Source organism: Nelumbo nucifera, chromosome 1 (genome assembly GCF_055504915.1).
Source record: "Nelumbo nucifera cultivar China Antique chromosome 1, China Antique-T2T, whole genome shotgun sequence".
Taxonomy (NCBI): domain Eukaryota; kingdom Viridiplantae; phylum Streptophyta; class Magnoliopsida; order Proteales; family Nelumbonaceae; genus Nelumbo; species Nelumbo nucifera.
This window is the reverse complement of record NC_142649.1, coordinates 86,158,806-86,181,308: the sequence shown is the minus strand read 5'-3', so window position 1 is coordinate 86,181,308 and position 22,503 is coordinate 86,158,806. Positions and strand designations below refer to the sequence as shown.

Sequence of the window (22,503 nt, the reverse complement as noted above, 5' to 3'; positions counted from 1 at the left end):
AGCAGTCGTTCTTTAATGGCAGTTGAGGAAATAAAAATCTAGGTGTGGTTTGCCAAATCTGAAAAAAAATGGACATAGCGCATTATAGTAACATAAGGCAAGGTATGTTTTTGGTTTTTAGAATGATGATTCTATTGATCCTTTTGATTTTCATGGTGGCGTGAACACAACCCAATATCAGCCTCAGTATCAATCACAACATTTCAATTCACACAACAGGAACAGATGTTTGACCCAACATGGTACCTGAATTCCAAAGCTATACATCACGACTCCGGACATTGACAACTTGTAGAATTGATTGGAGTATATAAAAACATCTTCATTAGGAGACCCATGAAAAATGCAATTTGCACATCAATTGATGTAAAGCCCAATGATTTGAGATGGCAAGGTTGATAATAGTTCTTATGGTGGTAGGCTTTACTACTGGGCTAAATGTTTCAGAATAATCAAGACCCTCTTGTTAATGAAACCCTTTGGCCACAAGACAGGCTTTGTAATGGTCAATAGACCCATCAGCCTGTCTCTTGACTTGTAAACCCATTTATAGCCCAATAGATTCATGCGAGGCTTTGTAGGAGTTATGGTCCAAGTCTCATTTCGTAAAAGAGCATTAAATTCATCTTCCATTGCTTGGCGCCAATGGGTATGTTTGCAAATGATGTGTATTGAGTGGATTGATGGGTGGACCAGAGGTGGTATTTGCATAATTATCAAGTGAACTAGGTGGGTCCAACCCTCTTGAAATAGGAGGTATGATTACAGTTGAGTGATCAGAATGAGCTTGTGTTGTGGGCCATAATAGTATCCTAAATGTGGGTCTACTCACTTGTGGATGGAATAGCAGGGATTTTGTGAGTGTTGGGCTAAGAAGTAACAATTGAAGGTCCATTTAATAACACAAATGAAGATTTAACAAGAGCTGCAGTTGGCTGCTTAATGAGTATGTGTAGACATCGATATCCATGGCGTTGGAGGCTATAACCCAAGAATACACATGGTACAAATATGAAGTCTAGTTTGTCCTTGTTATATGGCCGCATGTATGGGAAACATAGGCACCCAAAAATTTTTAAGAAAGAATAATTTGGCTTCTTATGAAATAGACATTCGAGAGTAGATTTGCCATTCACTGCAACACTAGGTAGCCGATTCATCAAATAAACAACAGTTTGAGAGACATCAAGTCAAAAATGTTTGGGCATGGATGTCATGGCAGGTCAGCGCTATAGCTTCAATTTGTCAATGCTTACACTCGGCTCTACTGTTTTGCTCTTGTGTATGAGAACAGGAAAATTGATGAGCAATGAAGAAATTTATGAAACTTAACATACTCACCACCCATATCAGACTGAATGGCCTCAACTTTTGTGTCAAGCTGATTCTCAACAAGGCGCTTAAAGTTAATGAAGATAGAAAGGGAATCAGATTTGTGAGACATGGGATATATCTAATAATAACGGTTGAAACCATTAACAAAAATAATATAATATCTATAGCCATGAGGAGAGGCTACAGGGGCAATTCCCTAAACATCTATGAAAACAACCTCTAATGGTGAACATATTGTAGCATAATCAAAATAAAATGGTAGTTTTTTTACTTCTACCCATTTTGCAAGCACCACAAAATTCTAATTTATTATGAGAATCTATTGGCAAACAAAATCTATTAATAATAGAATGAACCACCTTAGGTGCAAGATGACCCAATCTCCTATGCTAAACATTTATATTGGTGCACTCTCCAACAACTGCAAATGGTGAATGTGTATCCATATTATGTGAATTGGAAAGCTTGTAAAGGCCACCTTCATTCACCCCTTGGATAAGAGCTTTCTTGGTGAGAAGATACTTCACATAAAAGACATGAGGATAAAATTCAAAATAGACATTATTGTCTACCAAAAATTGACCAATTGATAATAAGTTTTTGGTAATATGAGGAACATGCAGAATATTTCTCAGATGCAAATTTCTATTTGAAGAAGGAATAATAGAAGAACTAATATGTTTTATAGGAAAACCTGATCCATTGCCTATACGAAGTTGATTAGGGCCAGTGTATTCTGAATGCACACTCATGTTGGGAAGATCAGTCGTAAGGTGGTTCATTGCACCTGAATCAGGGTACCAAGCTTCACCACGTAATGAGTCAGTGGAGACATGAAAAGCTTGCTTCTATTGTTTAGTTAGAACTTTCTCTTTCAAAGTTCCTGTCAAGCTTGTAATTTCACTTAAAAGCATAATGATTCTTACCCCAACAGATTTGACACTTATATTGGGGGTAAGATTTGTTGCCCTTAGAGAGAATCATTTATGTTGTTGAAATTAGCATTACCCTTAACAACCATATTAATAACTGGATAATTTGAATCAAGAGAACCATGGGAGCCTTTTATTGACCCAATCGAATTTCTTGATTAAGTAACATACCTTTGACGTCCTCCACTATGTAGGCATCAACTCGTCTAGTGATAGTAGTAATAAATGATTCATATTCTGAATCGAACCCACTAAGAATAGTAAGAATGTAATCTGTGTCAGAGAGAGGCTCACCTGCTGCAGCAAGAATATCTGTGAGATTCATTACTTTTTGAAGATACTGAGGAACAAAGAGAGCTCTCTTCTTCAAACTACACAATTCAAAATGAAGTTGTATGACCGAAACTCTTGATTTTGAAGCATACAACTGCTCTAATGTTATCCACACAGATCAAGAGAAGGTGCACCCAATAACATGTGTAATACCAGTTCAGTAAGTGCCATATGTAACCAACCCATTAATAGTTGGTCTTGCTGCACTTAGTCTCGATAGACTAAGCTTATGGTGACTTCAGTAGATGCTTTAGCAGTGTCAGTGTGGTTGCATTGCTTGGGCAGGCATTTTTCTGTGCCATCAACAAAACCTAAGAGATGGTTTCCTCTCAAAACTGGAAGAATTGATGATTTCTAGAGTAAGTAATTGGTTCCATCTAGACGAACAACAAAGGTGTTTGGAAGATTTAGTATCTTTTCACTTTGGGTAGTAGTTTGACTCTATATGAAATTGGGATTGCTACCTCCTCACCTCCAATTTTGTGGTGTGATAATATTGGCGCTAGCTATTTAGTGGCCAATCCTGTCTTTCACGCCTGTACAAAACATATAGAAATTGATTATCACTTCGTACGGGAAATGGTAGCATCCAAACAACTTGAAGTTTGCTTTATCTCATCAAAAGATCAACTAGTCGATATACTCACTAAGCCATTGCCTTCTCAACAGTTTTCTTTTATGAGATCCAAACTTCAATTTGTCAAACCCCTCTTCAGTTTGAGGGGGGCTGATAAGGATTAAACTCTCAATGGAAACTCAAAAATTGTGTTTCTAAATTTGTCTTGGGCTTATCTACGTTATCCTCTATATTTATCTCTTTTACTATTAGACTTCTACTAGGACTCACCTACTTGTATATTTCTGCCACTTGTACATAAGATGTATTCAACTAAAATCTATATAAACACGCTAACCAAGCGTAAGCTTGTGTGTGATCTTTCCTCTCAGCCCTCAACCATTTTAGACAAAGGGGGAGAATATATAAATTGCAGTAGAAGAAGTAGGAGCTGTAGGTTTAATGGTGGAGATGATGTTTAGTCCCAAGAAGAGGAAGGAGAAAGAGAGGGGAAAGGATGAGATGGTACTAGGGCATAAGCTGAGGTAACTAGGCCTTTAGGTTGGAGGCAAAACCCTCATCGCCGCCCAGGTGGCCATCATTCAATCATACCTTACAAGCTGTAGCATGGTTGGGGTTGGGGAGCTTGAGGACACAGTCGTAGAATCCCTAATCCCCTTCCTTTTGTTTTGAGCATAACAAGAGCAGTTTTATCTGTGAGAAAAATGAGGAAGAGAGAAGGAAAAGTCAAGTCCTAACCTTATGTATAACACCAAAACTTGGGCTCAGACCTAGATCAACCAGAGGTCAAGTTCTAGTTTATCAATCCAAGCTCAACCCAAGCTTAACCCACCATTTCTTGTCAAGATTAACCCAACATGCATATATAATTAGAAAAGAAAGGATATTTTGAGTAAACACAATGTATGTATGTATTTGTTTAAGAAAGTTTGAGTTAAGTAGCCCAAAATCTCAGGCCTAAACAGTGCAAAAAGCTCGGATTGGGTCAGGTGGGCTCGGATTGGACCCACCAAACTTGCAACCCTAATTGAAGGTGGTGGAGTCATAATTTTTTAATTGTTTAATAGTTTGCTTTATGTTTGTTTTAATAGTTTTAGTAACTTTTATGAATTTTTATTAGGTCTCATTAATTTAACATTTAAATTATATTTTTTATTAATAATAACAATTTACAATCATTAACAGATTTAATAATTATATTTTGTATAAATTATTAATAAAGTTTGATTTTGGTTTTTAGTTAAGTTAAATTGAGTTAATTAATTCATTTTTATTAAATGTTAATTTAATTAATTAATTGTTTTTAAAAGCCTTTTAGTTAATTAATTATTAATTAAGTTAACTAAGATATATTAAGTTCTTTAAATTAATTTAGTTAATGTAAATTATTATTTTTATGTTTATTTAAAAATATATTTTAATTAAGTTAGATTTAATTGATTCTAATTTTTATATTTATAATTATCTATTAATTTATAACCATGAACCAATATTGAATGTGGGCTATCTGTGTAGAAAAGCTGGGGAAAACTTCGCCTATTGGGGCTCAACAGTCAATGTTCTTGGGCATAGGAATGGCAACTGGGCATGGCAGGGACGGGGAGCCACTACCCGTCCCCGTCCCTGTGAAAATACCCATCCCCATCCCCGTCCCCATCCTCACTAACAGGGATCCCCAGTCCCATCCCCATCCCCATCCCCATCTCCGTCCCCGTCCATGTGTGGATCCCCATTCCCTGTGATCTTTTATAATGTTAACCATTTTGTTTTGGTTTTTTATTTATTTAAAAAATAAAATAATTAAAATTTACAATCCTATTAGAAAAGATCCAAACATATTCAACCATATTTTTAAAAATATTAATATATAGATGTATGTGTACATATATACATATATAACAAATGCATACATACATATATATATATATATATATTAGTGGGGATCCCACGGGGCCGGGATCAGGGTCCCTGCGGGGCGGGGAGTGCTTTCCCTATCCCCGCTAACATAGATGAAAATTTCCCCATTCCCATCCCCGCAAGAGGAAAATCACTCCCACCCCCACCCCATTCGGGGCAGATCCCTACGAGAATCAAGGAAATGGGGAAAATTGCCATCCCTACTTAAACATGACAATATAACATGTGCACTCATTTAGTCTCCTACTTTTGTTTTATTTTTCTTTTGTTTTTGTTTTTGTTTTTTTTAACAAAAGAATATTGAAATCGATTACTAGGGGTGATCATGGACCAGGGCAGGGAAGGGTTTAGTTGCTTACTTAACACCTTATAAGGTTTATAGCCTACGCCTGGGCCCGGACCAAAATGCAAGCCATAAAACATAAGCCCAGACCTAGGTTTACAAGGGTCTAAACCTAAGGCCTAAAATATGAGATATATCTACTTAAACGACATAATGTAGTAGAGGAAGAGGGAGCTGCAAGTTTAATGGTGGAGATGATTCAATCCCCAAAAGCTCCCTCATTCGAACATACCTTACAAGCTGTAGCGTGGCTGGGGACCTTGACATAACAGTCGCAGTAGGCTAAAAGCACTCCATAATCCCCTTGGTTTTGAAGGAAGGATAAGAAGACCCCGTGTGATAGATGGGCTTCAACAGTATAGATGTATGTTTGTGTGTATGTATGTATGTATGCATGCATATGTGAATTGAGCCCAATTCACGAGCTTGTAAGTCAAACCTTTTATTAATTGAACTCACAACCTTTCAATATTTGACTCGAATTGAGCCTAATCTAATTTGAGTCCAAACTATTCGATTAAACTCAATTTAATCACATCCTTACTCTTAGCTAGAATTTTGAGGCTAATAAAGGTGGTTAAATTTTGAGTTTGTAAGTAAACAAACTATAAGATTCATTGTATTGATATCACTATTATGTTCAACTAATTTGCAGGAAATGTCATGGCACAATTTGAGGCAATTCTAGAGTCATTATCTATACAAACTTAAGTTCGGTGTTCATTTCGTGATAGAGACGCAACAAAGACGCGACAGAGCGTGCCCCCATCGCTTCAACCAAAAGGAAACTCTGCCATTTAGAAGATTACTCGGAGTGACTCCCTAAAGGGTGTCACCCCCCCTTCTCTCTCTGATTTCAGAGGTTTTACTCTCGAGATCTCTCGAGGTTGTTTATATTTTCGTTTGTTGTTTGTTTCTCTTCCCTGTTTTGTGTTTTTTCCCCTCTGTTTTTCTCTCCTTGTGTTTTCTCCCTTTCCTCTCTCTCTCTCCTAAGATCTATGCTTCCCCCTTTTTTGTGTTTTTCCCCTCTTATTGTGTTTTTCCCCCTCTCTCTCTCTTGAGATCTCTGTTTCTCTTTGAGATTTCTCTAGATTTCTCGAGGATCACCCCTTTTTTCTTTGTTTCTCCCATCTTCTTTATGTTTCTTTGTTTGCTTTCTTTCTACGGGCTTTCTAACGTCCTAGGTGACCGAGCTAGTGCTAGATGGCTGAATTCGTGCTCTAATGTCCTAGATGTCGAAGATAGTGTTGGATGGCTGAGTTCGTGCTCTGACGTCCTGGATGGCTGAGATGGTGCTCGAAAATAGTTTTATCTCCATTTATGTGTTTCTCCGGCATCCTAGATGGCTGAGTTCATACTCCAATGCCTTGGATGGCACCGGCTTTTCAGATGACAGTTGCAATTTCTGACGTTGTGAATGGACTGTCCGTTCCCTGGCATTGTGGATGGACGTTATAGTTCTCTGGTGTTCTTTGGAATACATCTTGTAGTCGGCGGTTCTTCGGTGTGTTCGGTGGCAGTTATGGATGATGCTGTATTTTGCAGCTTTTGGCGTGGTTGGAAGTTACAGTTCATGGTTCGTGGCTTTGTAACCTCCTCTTGGTCAGTTTTCGATTTGATTGGTAACTCCTCTTATTAGTTTGTTTGCCAGTTTTCGGGAGTTTCTTGTAGAGTTTTGACTCTGTTGGAGGTCGGCCCTCCTTTATTGGCGTTTGCAGAGCGCTTGCAAGAATTTCTCCAGGTGCTTAGGATTTGTTGCAATCCGTTTGGATTTATCTTTTTTTTTTGTGTTTGCTGTTTGTACTCTCATGGATTGTATTTGAATTTTTGAGCATTATTAATGAATTTAGCCATTGCCTTAAAAAAAAAGTTGGATGTCACAACATTGAATATAAAATACAGAAAAATCATTTACAGATAAACTTGATCAGTTAAATGGTGTTAAAAGATGGGCGGCTAGTTATGTATTTGCTATAGTTCATTCATTTAATCTCTTCCTTTTTTTAAAAAAAAACTTTTATTCTATAATTTAAAGCTTCCGTTCTGGAATGTGAAGTTAGATTGTAGTATATATATACTAAATGAGACACATTTAATTTTACAAAACTTTTATTTGTTTGTTTTTCTAAAGTTTTCATTTTGTATAGAGTCCATAATTTTTATTTTATTTCAAGGCTTATGCCGTGCTTCTCCAAGATCTAATCATCTTGCCTCTCTACCTTGTAGGCAGTTAGATTGGATTACTGATAGTTGAACTAGCAAAAACTGTTTGCCTCTCTAACCTGTTCAAATTAGTTTTAATTCAAATTGCAATGGTTGCATCAGTCCAAACCTAATTCATCTATTGACACCTCTATTCTTATCTTGTGTCAATGGTCGGAATATTAATTTAATCCAACTCACTGCAATATAAATCCATTACACATGACATATGGATTGGTCCAATCTAATCCACTAAACACTTTGGAACATTAAGTCTGAACTGGCCCAATTCAATATTTATATTAATTAGACCATCCAATCTGTTCAAATTAGATGAATTGGACACATTCAATTTTAACACAATCCATTGATTGCAAATGTGGATTACACTTACATGGGCCAGTTGGCACCGTCATAGTTTTTTGTTTTTTTCAATGGACCGTCAAATGACTTGTTGAAAACAAAACCCACCAAATATTATTAATTTTATAAAAAATTAAAAATGTTATTAATTTCTGATTGATTTATCGTATTTGCTAATTGCTACCTAACAACTGTTTGTCCTCTTCACGGTGTTTTTATCATATTTTTGTTTCTGTTTTATTTATTTTTTTCAGTTTTTACAATCTTTAATTCATAGGACTTTTGGGCGAATCTAAAAATAGAACTGTAGAACTGTAGAAGATAGCCGCCCTTCACAGTTCACACACGGCTGAGGTTCTTGTTCTTGTTCTTGCGCCGTGGATCCAGTAAGTTTCTTCGTTTCTAATCTTGTTTCGTGTAATCCTATCTTAGTTATCTGCTCTAAGAGAGAATTTTCGCTATCCATGATCGACAGCCACAACCACAGCCTCTCCCTGAGTGATTGTGGACAGTCAAAATTTTCCCCAGCTCTCGAGCCCGTTGGAAGGAATCAGATGATCTGAAAATTGAATTAAACTGGTTCAACCGTTTTCTGAAGCACTTTCAGATAAGCTATTCAAACAGGTAAAGCGGACAGCTAACCCTTCAAAGTTTTCTACTTTTCTCTGAGATTTAATGATATGTTGATGCAGATTTGCGAAAAATCGTTACCTTGTTTGAATGAAAAAGTAGGGAAAAGAAAGGAAAAGGAGGAAAATCTTTATAAATCTTGTATAAATTTTCCTACCTTTTCCTTCAAACCAAACATGGCCTAAGTAAATTCAAATCAGATGATAAAACCATCTCTGTCTCTTAACTACATTACATCAGCATTCTTTATTATCCTTTTTAACATAAGGTGTGTAGATGTAACAGTGTCATAAACTTCAAGGTAGTTGATTGCCATATAGCAAAAAGCACAGCAGGTTTCCGCAACTGTTAAATTTCAGGGGAGGTTTTCAGCGATTTATCCTATGATTTAATCTAAGTACTGAATTTCAAATCATCTTACTTATAGTTTATGTAAAGTTTTCAACCCATGGTTGAATCGGATGGCCAGACCGGTTAATCTATCACATGACTAGGATTCAGGGTGGTTAAACTATCGATTTGGCCAACAACTTTGAAGTTTGGACACTCTCTCTCTCTCTCTCTCTTGTTTTGGCCATTTCGATCATTGATAACAATAATTTTTATTTCTCTACTTAAACATACACTTAGTTTTTGTTTTTTTTCTTAAATTGACTTAAATGTACCTGAGTTTTTTTTTCACACTTAAAGATACCTTGTGTCTCTTTTTCCCTTCATTTTCTTTCAAATTTTCAAAATCACAGAGTTTTTCAAATTCATCTGGGTGGTGACTTTCTCTCTCTCTCTATATATATATCAGCAGTTGAGGTGTCTTTTAATGGACTTTTGGACTATACCCTCATTGTAATTCTAATTAAAAGAAAGAAGAGTTCCTTTTCTTTTTGTCAAATTAATGAAAGGATATCAATTATATATTTAGATAATAAATTCTCTTGCTTTTCCTATGATGTTTGCATTTTTCCTGTGATCTTTGCAGACACCAAATAACTAGTGGAGCATTACATCACAAGAGCGTATTGTAGTGTCCCAACATCTGTGTGATTGGAGGTACTTATCCCCAATGCTCAGTTTGACCTATTTATATTTCTATGGCTGATAGGGCTGATTTTTTATGAGGTTATTTTTGTTAAAGCTCTAGTTGTTCCACCTAGCTTTCTCAATGTATAAGACATGATTTCATAATCTATCCTGCTCTAGAAAGAGCTTAGTTCTGATTTCTGTTACTAAAGATACTGTTTATTTTTCTCTCAATTTTCATTTTTGTGATCTTGACAATAAATAAGATCAAATAAGATCTGTGTTTTAGGTGGCATTTGATAGCATTTTTCAGACATCTTAAGTCTGAAAATGTTACTTTTCAGATGCCACCTACGTTTGGGTTGGGTTTGATTTTCAGATCTGAAATCCAATTTTATATCTAAATAGAAAAGAGCCTCCCTAGGTGCTTAACGCGCTAAGAGGCATTTCAAACGTGCGCGAAAGAAAAAAGAGCCCCCATAGAAATTTGAAATGACCTGTAATGCCCTTTATATAAGCCAAAAATTTATGTCATTCGACTCCTCTCATGGTTCGAGAAAGGAGATTTGCCACTGGGAAGTTCTCCTCTCTTCATCTTCTTCTTCTTCTTTTCCACTCGATGGTGCGACACAAAATTCTTCTTATTCTTCTTTCTTGCTATTGCCGCTGCAACTCTCAACAATGGTGGTTCTTTGATTTCTCTCTCTCTCTCTCCCTCCCTCCCCTATCTTCCTGCCATCGCCGCTACAAGTCTTACTTTAATAAATTATTTTTTATTTTTTATAAATTATATTTGTATTAATTATTAATTATTTTAATTTTTATTAATTATTAAATGTTTTAATAGTTTTAAGATATTAATTTGATAGTTATTAATTTTTTTTTCTTCATGGTGTTCATTACTATTTTCATTATTATTTTAACTCTTAATAATTTATTTTTAATTTATAAATGGATATGTATTTTTCAATTTTATTCTTATTTTAATAAATTATTTTTTTTATTTTTTATAATTTACTCATATTTTTCAATATTGTTTTGAATTTAATAAATTATTTTTATGAAACAATTCAAATTGAACTCAAAATTACCACATAGTTTATTTTAGGGGTAAAATAGTAAAATCAATGAATTTTAGATGTTGAAGGTTTGACCAACACAAACAACCTTCTTTATCCAGAGCCTCTAAAAAGTCAAAAAGCAACTATGTCTCTTTTTAGATTTCAGACACTTTTAATATTTTTTAACTTTTTACATTTATCAAATGCCACCTTAGTTTCTTTATTGTACCAAAATAGTCTAATCTAGTGATCCTCTTCTTCTTCTTCTTCTTCTTCTTCCACAAAAGGGCAAAATAGAATTTCAAAAATTTTAAATGAATCCACATTTGAGATTTCATTGATGGAGGGTATGCTTAAGTCCAATGGGGTCAGCCTACAAGGTATATTTAAGTCTATATGAAAAACCCAAGGTACGTTTAAGTCAATTTATTAAAACTTGGGATATGTTTTATGTCCTTTACCCTTTTATTTAATATGTTGAATATATAATATTAGTGGCTTCCCAACTTTCTATGAATTTGAATAGACTCTCCATGGAGCGTGCCTCACACGCACATCCTCCATGAATTGGGAACATCTCTAGGGATGTGCCTATGTGGTGCGAATGGGTCACATTGTGTGGGCAGTCAATCCAAACTCGAATAAGTGAGGGTAAAGTGTTTAAATGCTATGTCATTTGGCCCTCCAAATCTGCTACCCACAAAATGTTCTCACATCTATACCCACGCAACACCATTGCTTTGTATTGGAATCATCTCTCTATAAGTGAAAAGGGATATATTCTTAATGCACATCTATAATGTCCATGGGTAGAGATGTGGGAACAAATTGAGGGTAGCCTATCCAAGCCAGTCATTCGGGGATGGTTAGTGTCCTTGTAGAAAGGTGGGATTTTTCTACTATTTATAATAAATCTCGGGGGAGGTTTAACCATTTAAGGTTCTTCCCAAAGGTGGACACATATGGAGAGTGAGTGAATATTTTTAACTGATGAATTTTGAATTGATCATGAATCAATACTTCTAAATGCTAAGAAAGTTAGAGACAAAATTAAGGTTAGAGAAAAATGCAGAGTTGGAGACAATGAACAACAATGAAATAGAATTATTAAATTAATTTTAGCTAAATTAATAGTATAATCTCTAACAAATAACAATACTTTAATCTCCAAAAATTATTGAAAATTTATAGTAAAAATACATAATTATTGAAAATAAATTTATAACAAAAATACAATGAATAACTAATAAAAGAATAATAGTTACAAAAATATAATAAATACTGAAAATATATTAAGTTAATTAATAAATAGCATAATCTCAATAACAGTTTAAACTGTAATAAATATTAATCAATAAATTAAAAAAAATAATTAACAAAATAAATTTATAACAAAAATACAATAAATCAAATAAGTACAGTATATTAAATTACAAAACGTTAAATAACAATTGTTTAATGATCTCCAATAGCGATAGAAAACTTACCGTTATTTAAATAACAACACGAAAACCAATTTATACATAATTATTGAAAATATATTTCATTAAAAAATACAAAAATAAATTAATGAAAAATACAATAAATATTAATTTTAGTAAATATAAACATATCATAGATATAGATAAATATTTTGAAAATGTTATTATTAAATATGAATTTTTCTGAAAATTATTTTTTAGATTTATTAATTGACATAAGTTAAATAATGCTTTTATTCTTAGTACAATAATAACTGTAACTATTGTTATATTTTTTAATATTTATGAAAATATTTTTTTGATAGTTATTACATATTTTTATTACTTGAAATCTTTAATAGCTCCAAATTATTTAATCTATTTTTTATTAATTCAATAATACTTAAAATCTTTGATAATTTATTTATGTTTTATATTGTTATTATCGAATAGTATTAATTCTATTAGAATTATTTTTGTGCATTTAATAATTTTTATAAAGTTATTACATAATTTTTTTTATTTAAATAATATTTGAAATAAAATTTTGTTAATAAAATTTTTTTATATTGAAAATCTTGAAAATTTAGATATTTAAAATTTTAAAATAAAATTTATTTATTAAATTGAATAATCCATAAAATTATAATGTATATTGTTATTACATAATTTAGTTATTAATTTTGTAAAATATAAAAGTACTATTAATTCAATTATCATGAAATATATTATAATTATTTTTCTATTTTATGAAATTCTTAAATTTATTACATAATTTTGTTATTTTAAATATTTAAATTTTAGTTATATTATATATTTCATTATATAAAATATTTAGTTATATAAATATTTAAATTTTATCTATTTTAAAGTTATTACATAATATTAAATATTTTGTTATATAATTATTTAGCTATTTTTAATATTTTTTGAGGTATAATATTTAGTAATTTAAATAATATTTTAATTTTTAAAATTTTTATTACTTAAATAAAATTTAAATAATTTTGTTATTTAAAATTTAAAAATATTATTTAGTTATTAAATTGAACAATCCATAGAGTTGTAATTTATATAGTTATTACATAATTTTGTTATGAAATTCATAAAAATATAAAATTATTAATAATATTATTAAATTTATGATAATTTTTTTGTATTTCTAATAATATTTTTAAAATTCTTATAATATTATTATTATAATATTTAAATAAATTTTAGATTTTTAATTCAAACTTTGTTTCAATAGATATAGATAAAAAAGCGGGGGAGAGGATAAATACGAATTATAGATAATTTAGGAGAAAATATTGAGTGTGTTTTCCTTAGAGTGGGACTCTAGTAAAGGGGATAATTGTGCCGCATGGCTAGAAATAAAAAGAAAAAAGAAAAAACTCTCTCTTTCTTTATCAATTGGTTATTTTTAAAATGACATAGAATAAAATAAAATCAAGAATTCAAAAAAGATAGAATTCCTTGTTTTAGTGTGTGTGTGTGTGTGTGTGTGTAAATATATATATTGACGCACACACACACACATAAAAATTATTGAAGCCACAGGATTATCATTGAAGGGATTCTTTCTTGAGTGCTTCTTTTTCTTTAGCTTTTTCTTCGTTCTTGTTTTTGAAGGACTTTATTGTATCTTCTTCCCCTTCTCCCTCTTTTATTTGTTTTAGAGAAATTTTATTTTATTTTTTTTACAAAAAGGGGGATTACATAATTAAAGAAGGCAATTGCAAAAGCAAGAGACAAGGGTAATTATCCTTGTTTTTCCAAGGCACTAGATTTAGTGGTGACAACCAAATTATAATGGAAAATGAGTAAAAAGAGGGACTATGCATTTGGTGAAATGTGAGATTAGGAAATAATAGAGAGTTTGATTAGCTCGATTGTTACTTTCTTGGGTAAATGCACTTACCCATGTAATTGTTTACTCTGTAAGTGCATTTACCTGTGTTCTTTTATTTTCCAAGTAAATATGAATGACTGTTTTAGTCATAAAAATCCATTATTATTAAAAGGGGTATTTTTGTCCCATCCAAGTGTCGGCAGTTTTCCGCCTAAGGGGGCATTCCTTTTTTGGATTTTGAGAGGGGGAAAGTTGGTCAATGAGATTTTGGTTCCCATTGACCAAGAATCCCATGTTCCTTGTTTAGATTTATGTGGGAAACACCCACTTGGGGGGAAGGTTGCCAACACTTGAATGGGACAAATATGCACCTTTTAATAATTGATTTTTATGGATAAAATGACCATTGCCTTTATTTACATGGGAAATAAAAGAACATGGGTAAATGTACTTACTTGGGTAAGTATTTCCTAGGAAAAATTTGCCCAAGTAATTGCATTTATCCGGGTAAGTTACTTGACAAAAAGCGAATGAGGCCTAAGTGTGAAAGTTATTTACCCACCTATGAGATGGGTACTTGGGTTAGTGATACCCAGGGAAAATAAATTCTCCATGGACTCCATATAAATATGAAAAAAGAACATAGGTATCTTAGTCAATGGGAACCAAAAATACAATCGACCAACGTTTCCCCCTCTCAAAATCTAGATAAAGAACATGCCCTTTTTTATCTTTAGCATAATTTTTCCTATTGAATCCCCTAGGCTGAGTTTTGGAGTGCTTATTTGATAAATGATAAATAAGTACTAAGTGTTCGGTGAAAAGACATTTATTTTAAATAGGGATACAGACTACTCCGAAAAGATATAAACACTTAAAAAGTTCAAAAATTTTTAAGACTTCTTCAATAAATAAATACTTATTGGGGCTTATTTTCCAAAGGCAAATACGTACTTATTGATGCATTTCCTATCCAAAAATAAATATAACACTGCCAAATTAACGAGTATGGGCTTACTCGTGCGCATCAATCCTAGTTTGTTAAAAGTTTCCACCAAAAGAATTTGATAACCTAAACTCTTAATTCTTCCATTTCTTTCCTTTTGGTGTTTATTCATCTACACAAGTGTTGTAGCTAGTACACGTTGTCCCATTGCATCCCCTTCTTCCTACACGCTATAGAAATATTGGAGATGCTACTTCATACTTGCTTATAGAGGTGTAAATTGGGCAGTGTTGGGCCAGCACAGCATGGCTTTCATGTAGTTCATACTTTCTATGCCAGCCCATGGGCTATTCTGGGCCATGCCTCCCTCCTTTGAGATAATTTGGGGGGTCAGCCTAGTCAAGGTTCAATATATCAATACTGGTCGATACATCAATCGGCTTGTGTCGGTGCTTTTTTGTAGTTTTACTTATTTTTTTTTTAAATCAGTTCGGAGGGGCTGGTTTAAGGCCCAGCTACCCTCTAAACCAGTGGCTGACCCAATACAACCCCTATAGGGGCATATCGAGAAGCCACTGGCACTATATATCGGCCGTATTGTATCAATACTTTGAACCTTGGGCCCGGTACAACTCACGGCCTGATCCCGCATGGGCTCGTGTCATGCCATGTCGTGCCATGGCCCGGGCTGATTTATGGGCCGAGCCTTGGGCCATGTCAGGCAAGATATGAAAGGCCTATTTTAAAAAAAAAAATCTTGAAATTTTTATTTTATATGAATTTTGATATATACGATAATTATATATATTAATATATTATATATTATATAATATATATAAAAATATATCAGCCATACCACGGGCCGGGCCAGGCTGTGCAAACCCTAAACCTAGCATGAGGTGCCGTGCTCGGCATGGCCGACGTATTATCCTGCCAGGGCCGTGCCCCGATTTTCCGCTCTAGTTGCTTATTCAGCCATTCTGTTCCAGTTTAGCTGGAGAAATCGTTATAGTGGAATATTCCCAGAAATCAGAGGTGGCAAGCTCCACAAGTAGCAACTTGTACAGAACAAGATGGCAGAAAGTTCGAGATCCGGTTCAAGCCATAGGCACGTTGGGAATCACGAGGATTGGTTAATCTACATAATGGAGGAAAACCAAGGATCAACTTGAACAGACAAAAAGTGCAAGATACCACGTGTTTCAGATCAGATGAGGCAAGAGTCAGAAAACAACATAGTAAATAATAGTAAGCCGTATGAACCAGAAGTGGTTACTATCGGTCCTTATCATCGTCACCTAAATAACAAAGAAGCCTATAAATCAATGAGTGCAGGAGCGCAATGAGAAGAAAGTTAAGAACTTTGTTTTGAAAGATGGGAAGAAAATAAAAATACGAGACTACAAGGAAAGGATTAAGGGGATAGCAGAAGATGCACGGGCTTACTACGAGCAGGATTCAATAAAAGATATCAAAGATATTGAAGCATTCATTGATATGATGATTAAGGACGGTTGTTTCGTTGCCTATTTCATTTACTGCATAACTTGCAGAAATCTAAAGGAGTTGAACATGGATAGTAAGACGATAGTTTTTGTAGCAAGGGACTTGCTATTGCTGGAGAACCAACTCCCATATCCAGTCCTTGAGGTGTTGATGGACTCCATATTTGGAAAAGCTAAATCCAAAAGAGTGGCTTCAAAGTTTGTTTACATGCTGGTCTTTGGGTGCAAGCCAGAAAATTACGACAACATTCTCCATGACTCTACACCTTGTCATCTCCTTGACCTCCTTCGAAGCATGTTGGTCAAAAAATATCAACAAGGAAGCAACAAATCAACCTTACATCAAGGTCGAATCCAAGGATCTCAACCAGAAAATGGCGACGAATCAAAGGTGGTGACTCATCAACTGATAAACCTTCCTTCCTTGACCTCTAAGGGCAAGCTAGCTGTTCTTCTTCTTTCGCCTTTTCTTTTGCTTTTGATTGTATTGATCATGGTTGTGGGCCTTCTGACAATCATTACGATCCTCGTATGTTCTCCTTATCTCTGTGTAGTTTATTGGAGCATTCGAAGAAAAAGGATAGCGACACACCAGTTTCGTACCGCCAGCGAGCTTAAAGCTGCAGGGATCAGTTTCAAGATGAGTGAATCGTTAAGCTTCACTAGGGTTGAATTCAAGCCTGGCTTCATCTTGGGAGATCTGATACTTCCTATGGTAGCCATTGATAAGTCAACTGAGGTTATGTTTCTAAACTTAATAGCTTATGAAACAAGTTGTTTTGATCTGGATGATTTTAACGTAACCTCCTACATCTGTTTACTGGATTCATTAATTGATCGAGCTGATGATGTCAAAGAATTAAGGTCAGACCGCGTACTCATTAACAATCTTGGTAGCGATGAAGAAGCAGCCGATCTTATCAATCAACTGGGTAGGAATTTGATGGATCCTAATATTTATAATGGGGCTAAGACAGAGATTAAGAAATTCTGTGGACAAAAATGGAGGATATGGTTTGCTGAAATCAAGCTCAAATATTTTCGTAGCCCTTGGACTATCATCGCTCTCGTTGCTGCATCTTTGGCGCTCTTCCTCACTGCTGTTCAGACATATTTTACAGTTTTCCATAGCAAATGAGGAGAGCACTCCAATTCCAATATAGAGGGGAGACAAATATTGGAACCAACAATTAAATATTATGATGTATTATTTATGGTGTAGATCCATAAAATTGGTAGACTATGTGGCTGTTGGATTTGTTAAACTTTTTTTTTTTTGCATTTGTTATTGGTTGTCTTTCCAAATATGTAGAAATAACCCATAATAGTGGAGGGCATTATATATTCATTGTTGGTTGTAGGTCAATTGAGGTGAGCGTTGTTCTATAAACGTCAATGTTTTCGTTTTCATTCGTTTCTGAACTTGCCACATCAGCAGAAAAACAAAAGTGTGTTTTATGAATGGAGTTTTTGTTTTGAGAAGCAAAAGAAAGTTGGTTTTGTTTCCAACAAAAATCATGTATGTGAAGCCATCAAATGGTTTTTGAAACAAAAACAAAAACAAATTTTGAAGTGTAGATATTGTATCATTTTGTATGTGTTTGGTTTCATTTATGTTTATTGGGCCCACTTTAAACGTTTTTCTTTTTGTTGTTTGATTAAGTTTATTTTGGGCGTTTCAAGAAATGTCCCTTTACACTTTAGCAACAGTAAATGTTTTTCCATTTCATGCTGTTTAATTTGTTGGGGCGTTTCAAGAAACAACCATATGAATATTTCAGTGTGACACTTTCATTGTGGTGTATAAGATACATTAATCAATCCAATCGTCCAAATTACATGTGCTTCAATTTGAAGACCGAAGAGATCCGAGTCCAATCCATCCCCACATAATAGATATTTGGTTGGTTAATTGACTCAATTAGTGAGATGGTTTTGAAAGGGAAAAAGGACAAACATTCAATACAATTTTACACCGAACTACATTTTCAGAGGATATGATCAATGCTAAGTTGCTAACGAATAACAAGTTCAGATAATCTACAGTTTTGCTCGTAATACTAAACACCTATATACTTCACATCCCATGAAGATAGACATAATTGGTTCTAGCAACTCTACTCCCCAATTTGACTGAATGAAAGAAAGGAGCTGAGATCAGGGACAACCCTACTCCCCAATAAGTAATTTAAAATTCAAAAAGAAATTAAGTAATGCATCAGGGGCTTATGGAATTAATTTGTAACAAATGATTTTCCTTCATATATAACCCATCAGGGGCTTATGGAAATAATTTTATGGAAGTTAACTAATTAACTAGCCATGATCATCAATTCCATATTTGTAACAAATGATTTTCCTTCATATATAACCCATTCCTCTTATTCTGTCATATATATAACCCTACTCCCCAATGTGTACGTTATGCTCCCTCCTCAGCCGCCCTGATGGAGTCTGTTTTGATACTGTCATCATCAGGATAAGATGAGATTTTATTTTGATTAGCTCACCGCCATTGAAATAGAACCTTTATAAATCTTTTAATTTTGAGCATAATTTCTTATTAACTCAACCGTAGCAACTAAGTAGGCGTAGGTCTTCACTCTTCATCACCAGCAATGCTTTCAGTTGAAGTAATGTAATTCTACCAAGGATTAGATGTAATTCTTAAACAAACAATTCCAACAAAGAAGAAGCCTTGGAAGGACATGAGTTCCACCTCCAAATTTCAATCAAATCACCATCAGTCTAATCTCAACTTTAATTTATTTTGCTTTCTTTTTCTATTGTACATCAAGACATTGAATAAATGAGAACAAAATATCAGTCAGGAATCAAATATCACAATCACGACACTAATTCTCTAATTCTGTCCTAATCCTAATTAATATATCCATCTCTCGCTCCTTTGTATTCATCTTATGCTTACTTCCCACCTTTACTCATTGAATATAATGGTACTGAACTACACAAGTGAGTTTGTAACTTTAGTTAATTAGTTAACTTCCATAAAATAGATCTAAGGCGTGTTATATCTTTAGCTAAATGCTACCTCAAAATAGATCAATAAATATCTTAAAAAAAGCAAGTTTTATGCTCTTCTTCTAAGAAAAATAATTGAATCACTTATAAAGCCCCCCATCCTCTTATTTTGTCATTTTTACTAACGGATGAAAATAGAATCACTTGCAATATATAATTCCCATGAACTCAAAGCATAGCACAAGCATAATAATAGACGAAAACAGAAAGTAACCCTAGATCTCAAAGGACATACCCTCTGTTTCGGCTTTGATTGTTGTAGATACGAGAAACTCTTTCTTTGGGATCAAAGAAAACAGAGATAAAAATCAGAGATGTTGCCGAAAGTTAGGAAAAATAGAGAGAAAACAAGGAAAAAACAAAGACCTTGCTGGCGGCAACTACTCCTCCCTTCGGCGAAGACTCCTCTCTCCGATCGTCGCTTGGGTGTTCTCCTCTGAGGTGGCGAAGACTCCTCTCACTGGTGCTTTAAGACTTAGATCATCGAAGAAAGGAAAAAAACATATTGGGATGGTAGATCCGGGTTGCACCGGATCACCACCATTGGGCAACACGTCAGCAGACACGTAGGATCCATGTCAACACAGTGTTTCATGAAACACACAAGCGTTGGAGGAAGCCCCCAACGGCTATTTTCATGAAAACCAATAAAAATAAGTGCATAAATGTTTTTATGTGTTATTTTAGTAAACGCTCATACCAAACAGTGGTTTTGAAGCCAATAAACGTTTATTGCGCCAAATGCTGATAAACATAAATGGAACCAAACATGCTCTTTAAGATTTATGAAAGACGATGAGAGATATTAAATGAAACAGGTTTTTCAAACCAAAAATTGAAGCCATGTTTTTGTTTTCAGTTTTGGAAACAAAGAGAAAACATATGCAAATGCAACTAATAAATAACATGCTTTCCATGTTTACACAGAAAATATTGTAAATTTTGATACATACCACTGGATTGGTTCTACTTTTATGATACTCGATTGGTCACAAGTTTTTGGATATAATGTCTTTTCGATATCAAGCCAAATCATTTTGTTTTGATTTTTGAAACTCACGGAAGAAAAAAGGGAAAACACATTGGAAAATACCTCTTAATGTTTGTTTTGCATTTAAGGCATCGTCACAACAAAAAATAATACAAGTACCAAGTTGTTAAGTGTTTCTTTTTCTTTCATCTCTACCTTTAATTCGGATTTTTTCTGACCATCTTATTCTTGATTCCTATGGAGTTCACTAACTTATATATTTCCATTATATGGAATAATTAAAAGATTTCTACGCCACATTGTAAACAAAATATTAAGTTTTGCTTAATTATAAATTTTAATATTCGAAGGTTTACTTTTGAAAAGAATGTTCCTATTGTTTAAAAACTTTGTGTGAAGCAATGAAAGATATTTTTGTATTTACCCCTAAAATTTTTCCTTATCTTATCTCGCATAGTCTCTCTTAAAAGTAGGATCTTTTACTAAAACACCCCCTTTCACATATTTCCCTTGTTAAATTATAGTGAAAATTTAAACTGATGGTTGTTTAGTTCAAAAGTACCCCTAAGCACTTCAAATAGAAAACAAAACTGACCGAACAAAATGGTTGTCCATATTTTATTAGGGTTTAGTTAAGAATGTCTTTTCCATTATTCTAACAAATATTAGGGTCAAAACCATCAAAAATTGATCAAATAAATTAGTTGCAAACAATTGGGTAGGCTTTAGTAAACTTATGAAAATACAGGGATGCTTTAGTATCTTATAGGGCTAATTACTACCAGTATCTGACAATTACTTAAAAGTACTCTCAAATTTTCAGAACCTACTCAAAGAACCCTTCAAGTTTCGAAATTTCGCTTTTTGCTAATGTGAGGCAGTTAGGATGGATGGAATAGACAAAAAGTCCATTTTTCCTTGGCTTTCGACATATTGTCTGCTCCTGGTCTCTTGTGCACTTGTTGCTTAACTCCTCTAGTTCAGCCTCCAACTAAGCATCGGCCCACTTGACCACCAAATGAGCACTAAGTGTAGAGATAATATGAACTTAATTAGTTAATTATTAGCATATCTCCGGGATGCATTGTATCACCTATAATTATAATCAATTGCTCTAATACAACTAAATTGATGGATGTTGTGGGTGGAAAATCAGCAAGGAAGAGAGTGTAAATGAAAGAAAGAGAAGAAAATAGAGAGAGAATAGCATGCAGCATGGCAAGGATGATGGAAATGGAGAGAAAGGTAAAGGGAGGTGAAAAAGATAGAGAGAGGACAAGTTGGGTGGTTATGTCATTAAAAAGGGGAACAACGAGTTAGGACCACTAATAATTAGAAGTAGTGGTTACGAAAGCTGAGAAAGCAAAAGAGGTGCTTGGTGGTGTAAGCACATACAATCCCAAAAGGCAGTGATGGTCGAGTCTTTGAAGGGGGAGAAAAGAAGTCGACCAAACATCCCCAGAGGAGCTATACAACGTGCTCTCTAAGGGATGATCATTTAGCTACGGATCAGATCATTGTAGTTCTTGACCATAGATTTCCGAAGTGATAATCAATGGTCAAGAGAAGAAAGAAAGGGTATTAATGGAGCTCCATGAGAGAGAGAGAAGAGAGATTTTAAGGTAGAAATGGTGTGAGGGAGAAAGAAAGAAGGGGGAGGAGAGTAGGGGTGATCATGGCCAGGCCGGGCTTTGCACTTATGATAAAGGTTATAGTTTAGGCCCGGGCCCGGGGTTTCGTGTCGGACTAGGCCTGATTCCGGGCCAATGTCACTCATATATAAAACATTATATATCTATATATTAAATCACATAACATGCATATAAACTTATTTTATATGCATTATATACAAAATGTGTAAATTTAAATATATACGGGCCGAGCTTGAATTATTAAACCTAAACCCATCCCTAAAATTTTTGAACCTGATGTGGGCCCAGACCCGAGTTGGGCCTGAATACAAAGCCCAGGCCCAAGCCCGGAATTTCCGGGCTGGA

The 22,503-nt window shown here is 34.2% G+C and overlaps 1 protein-coding gene across 1 annotated transcript; it reads left to right on the top strand.

Annotated features, from left to right (window-relative positions):
• Positions 1-6,156: 6,156 nt before the first annotated feature.
• Positions 6,157-17,843, top strand: LOC104599531 (UPF0481 protein At3g47200-like). Its single transcript, XM_088887362.1, has 4 exons — positions 6,157-8,388; positions 8,478-8,626; positions 9,609-9,679; positions 15,958-17,843. Exon 4 carries the CDS (start codon positions 16,541-16,543, stop codon positions 17,609-17,611), a length of 1,071 nt encoding a protein of 356 aa, XP_088743488.1. The 5' UTR covers positions 6,157-8,388; positions 8,478-8,626; positions 9,609-9,679; positions 15,958-16,540; the 3' UTR covers positions 17,612-17,843.
• The last annotated feature ends 4,660 nt before the right edge of the window (positions 17,844-22,503 follow it).

Coding starts and splice junctions, on each gene's coding strand:
- LOC104599531 (XM_088887362.1), top strand. CDS start 16,541: ATGGATAGTAAGACGATAGTTTTTGTAGCAAGGGACTTGCTATTGCTG.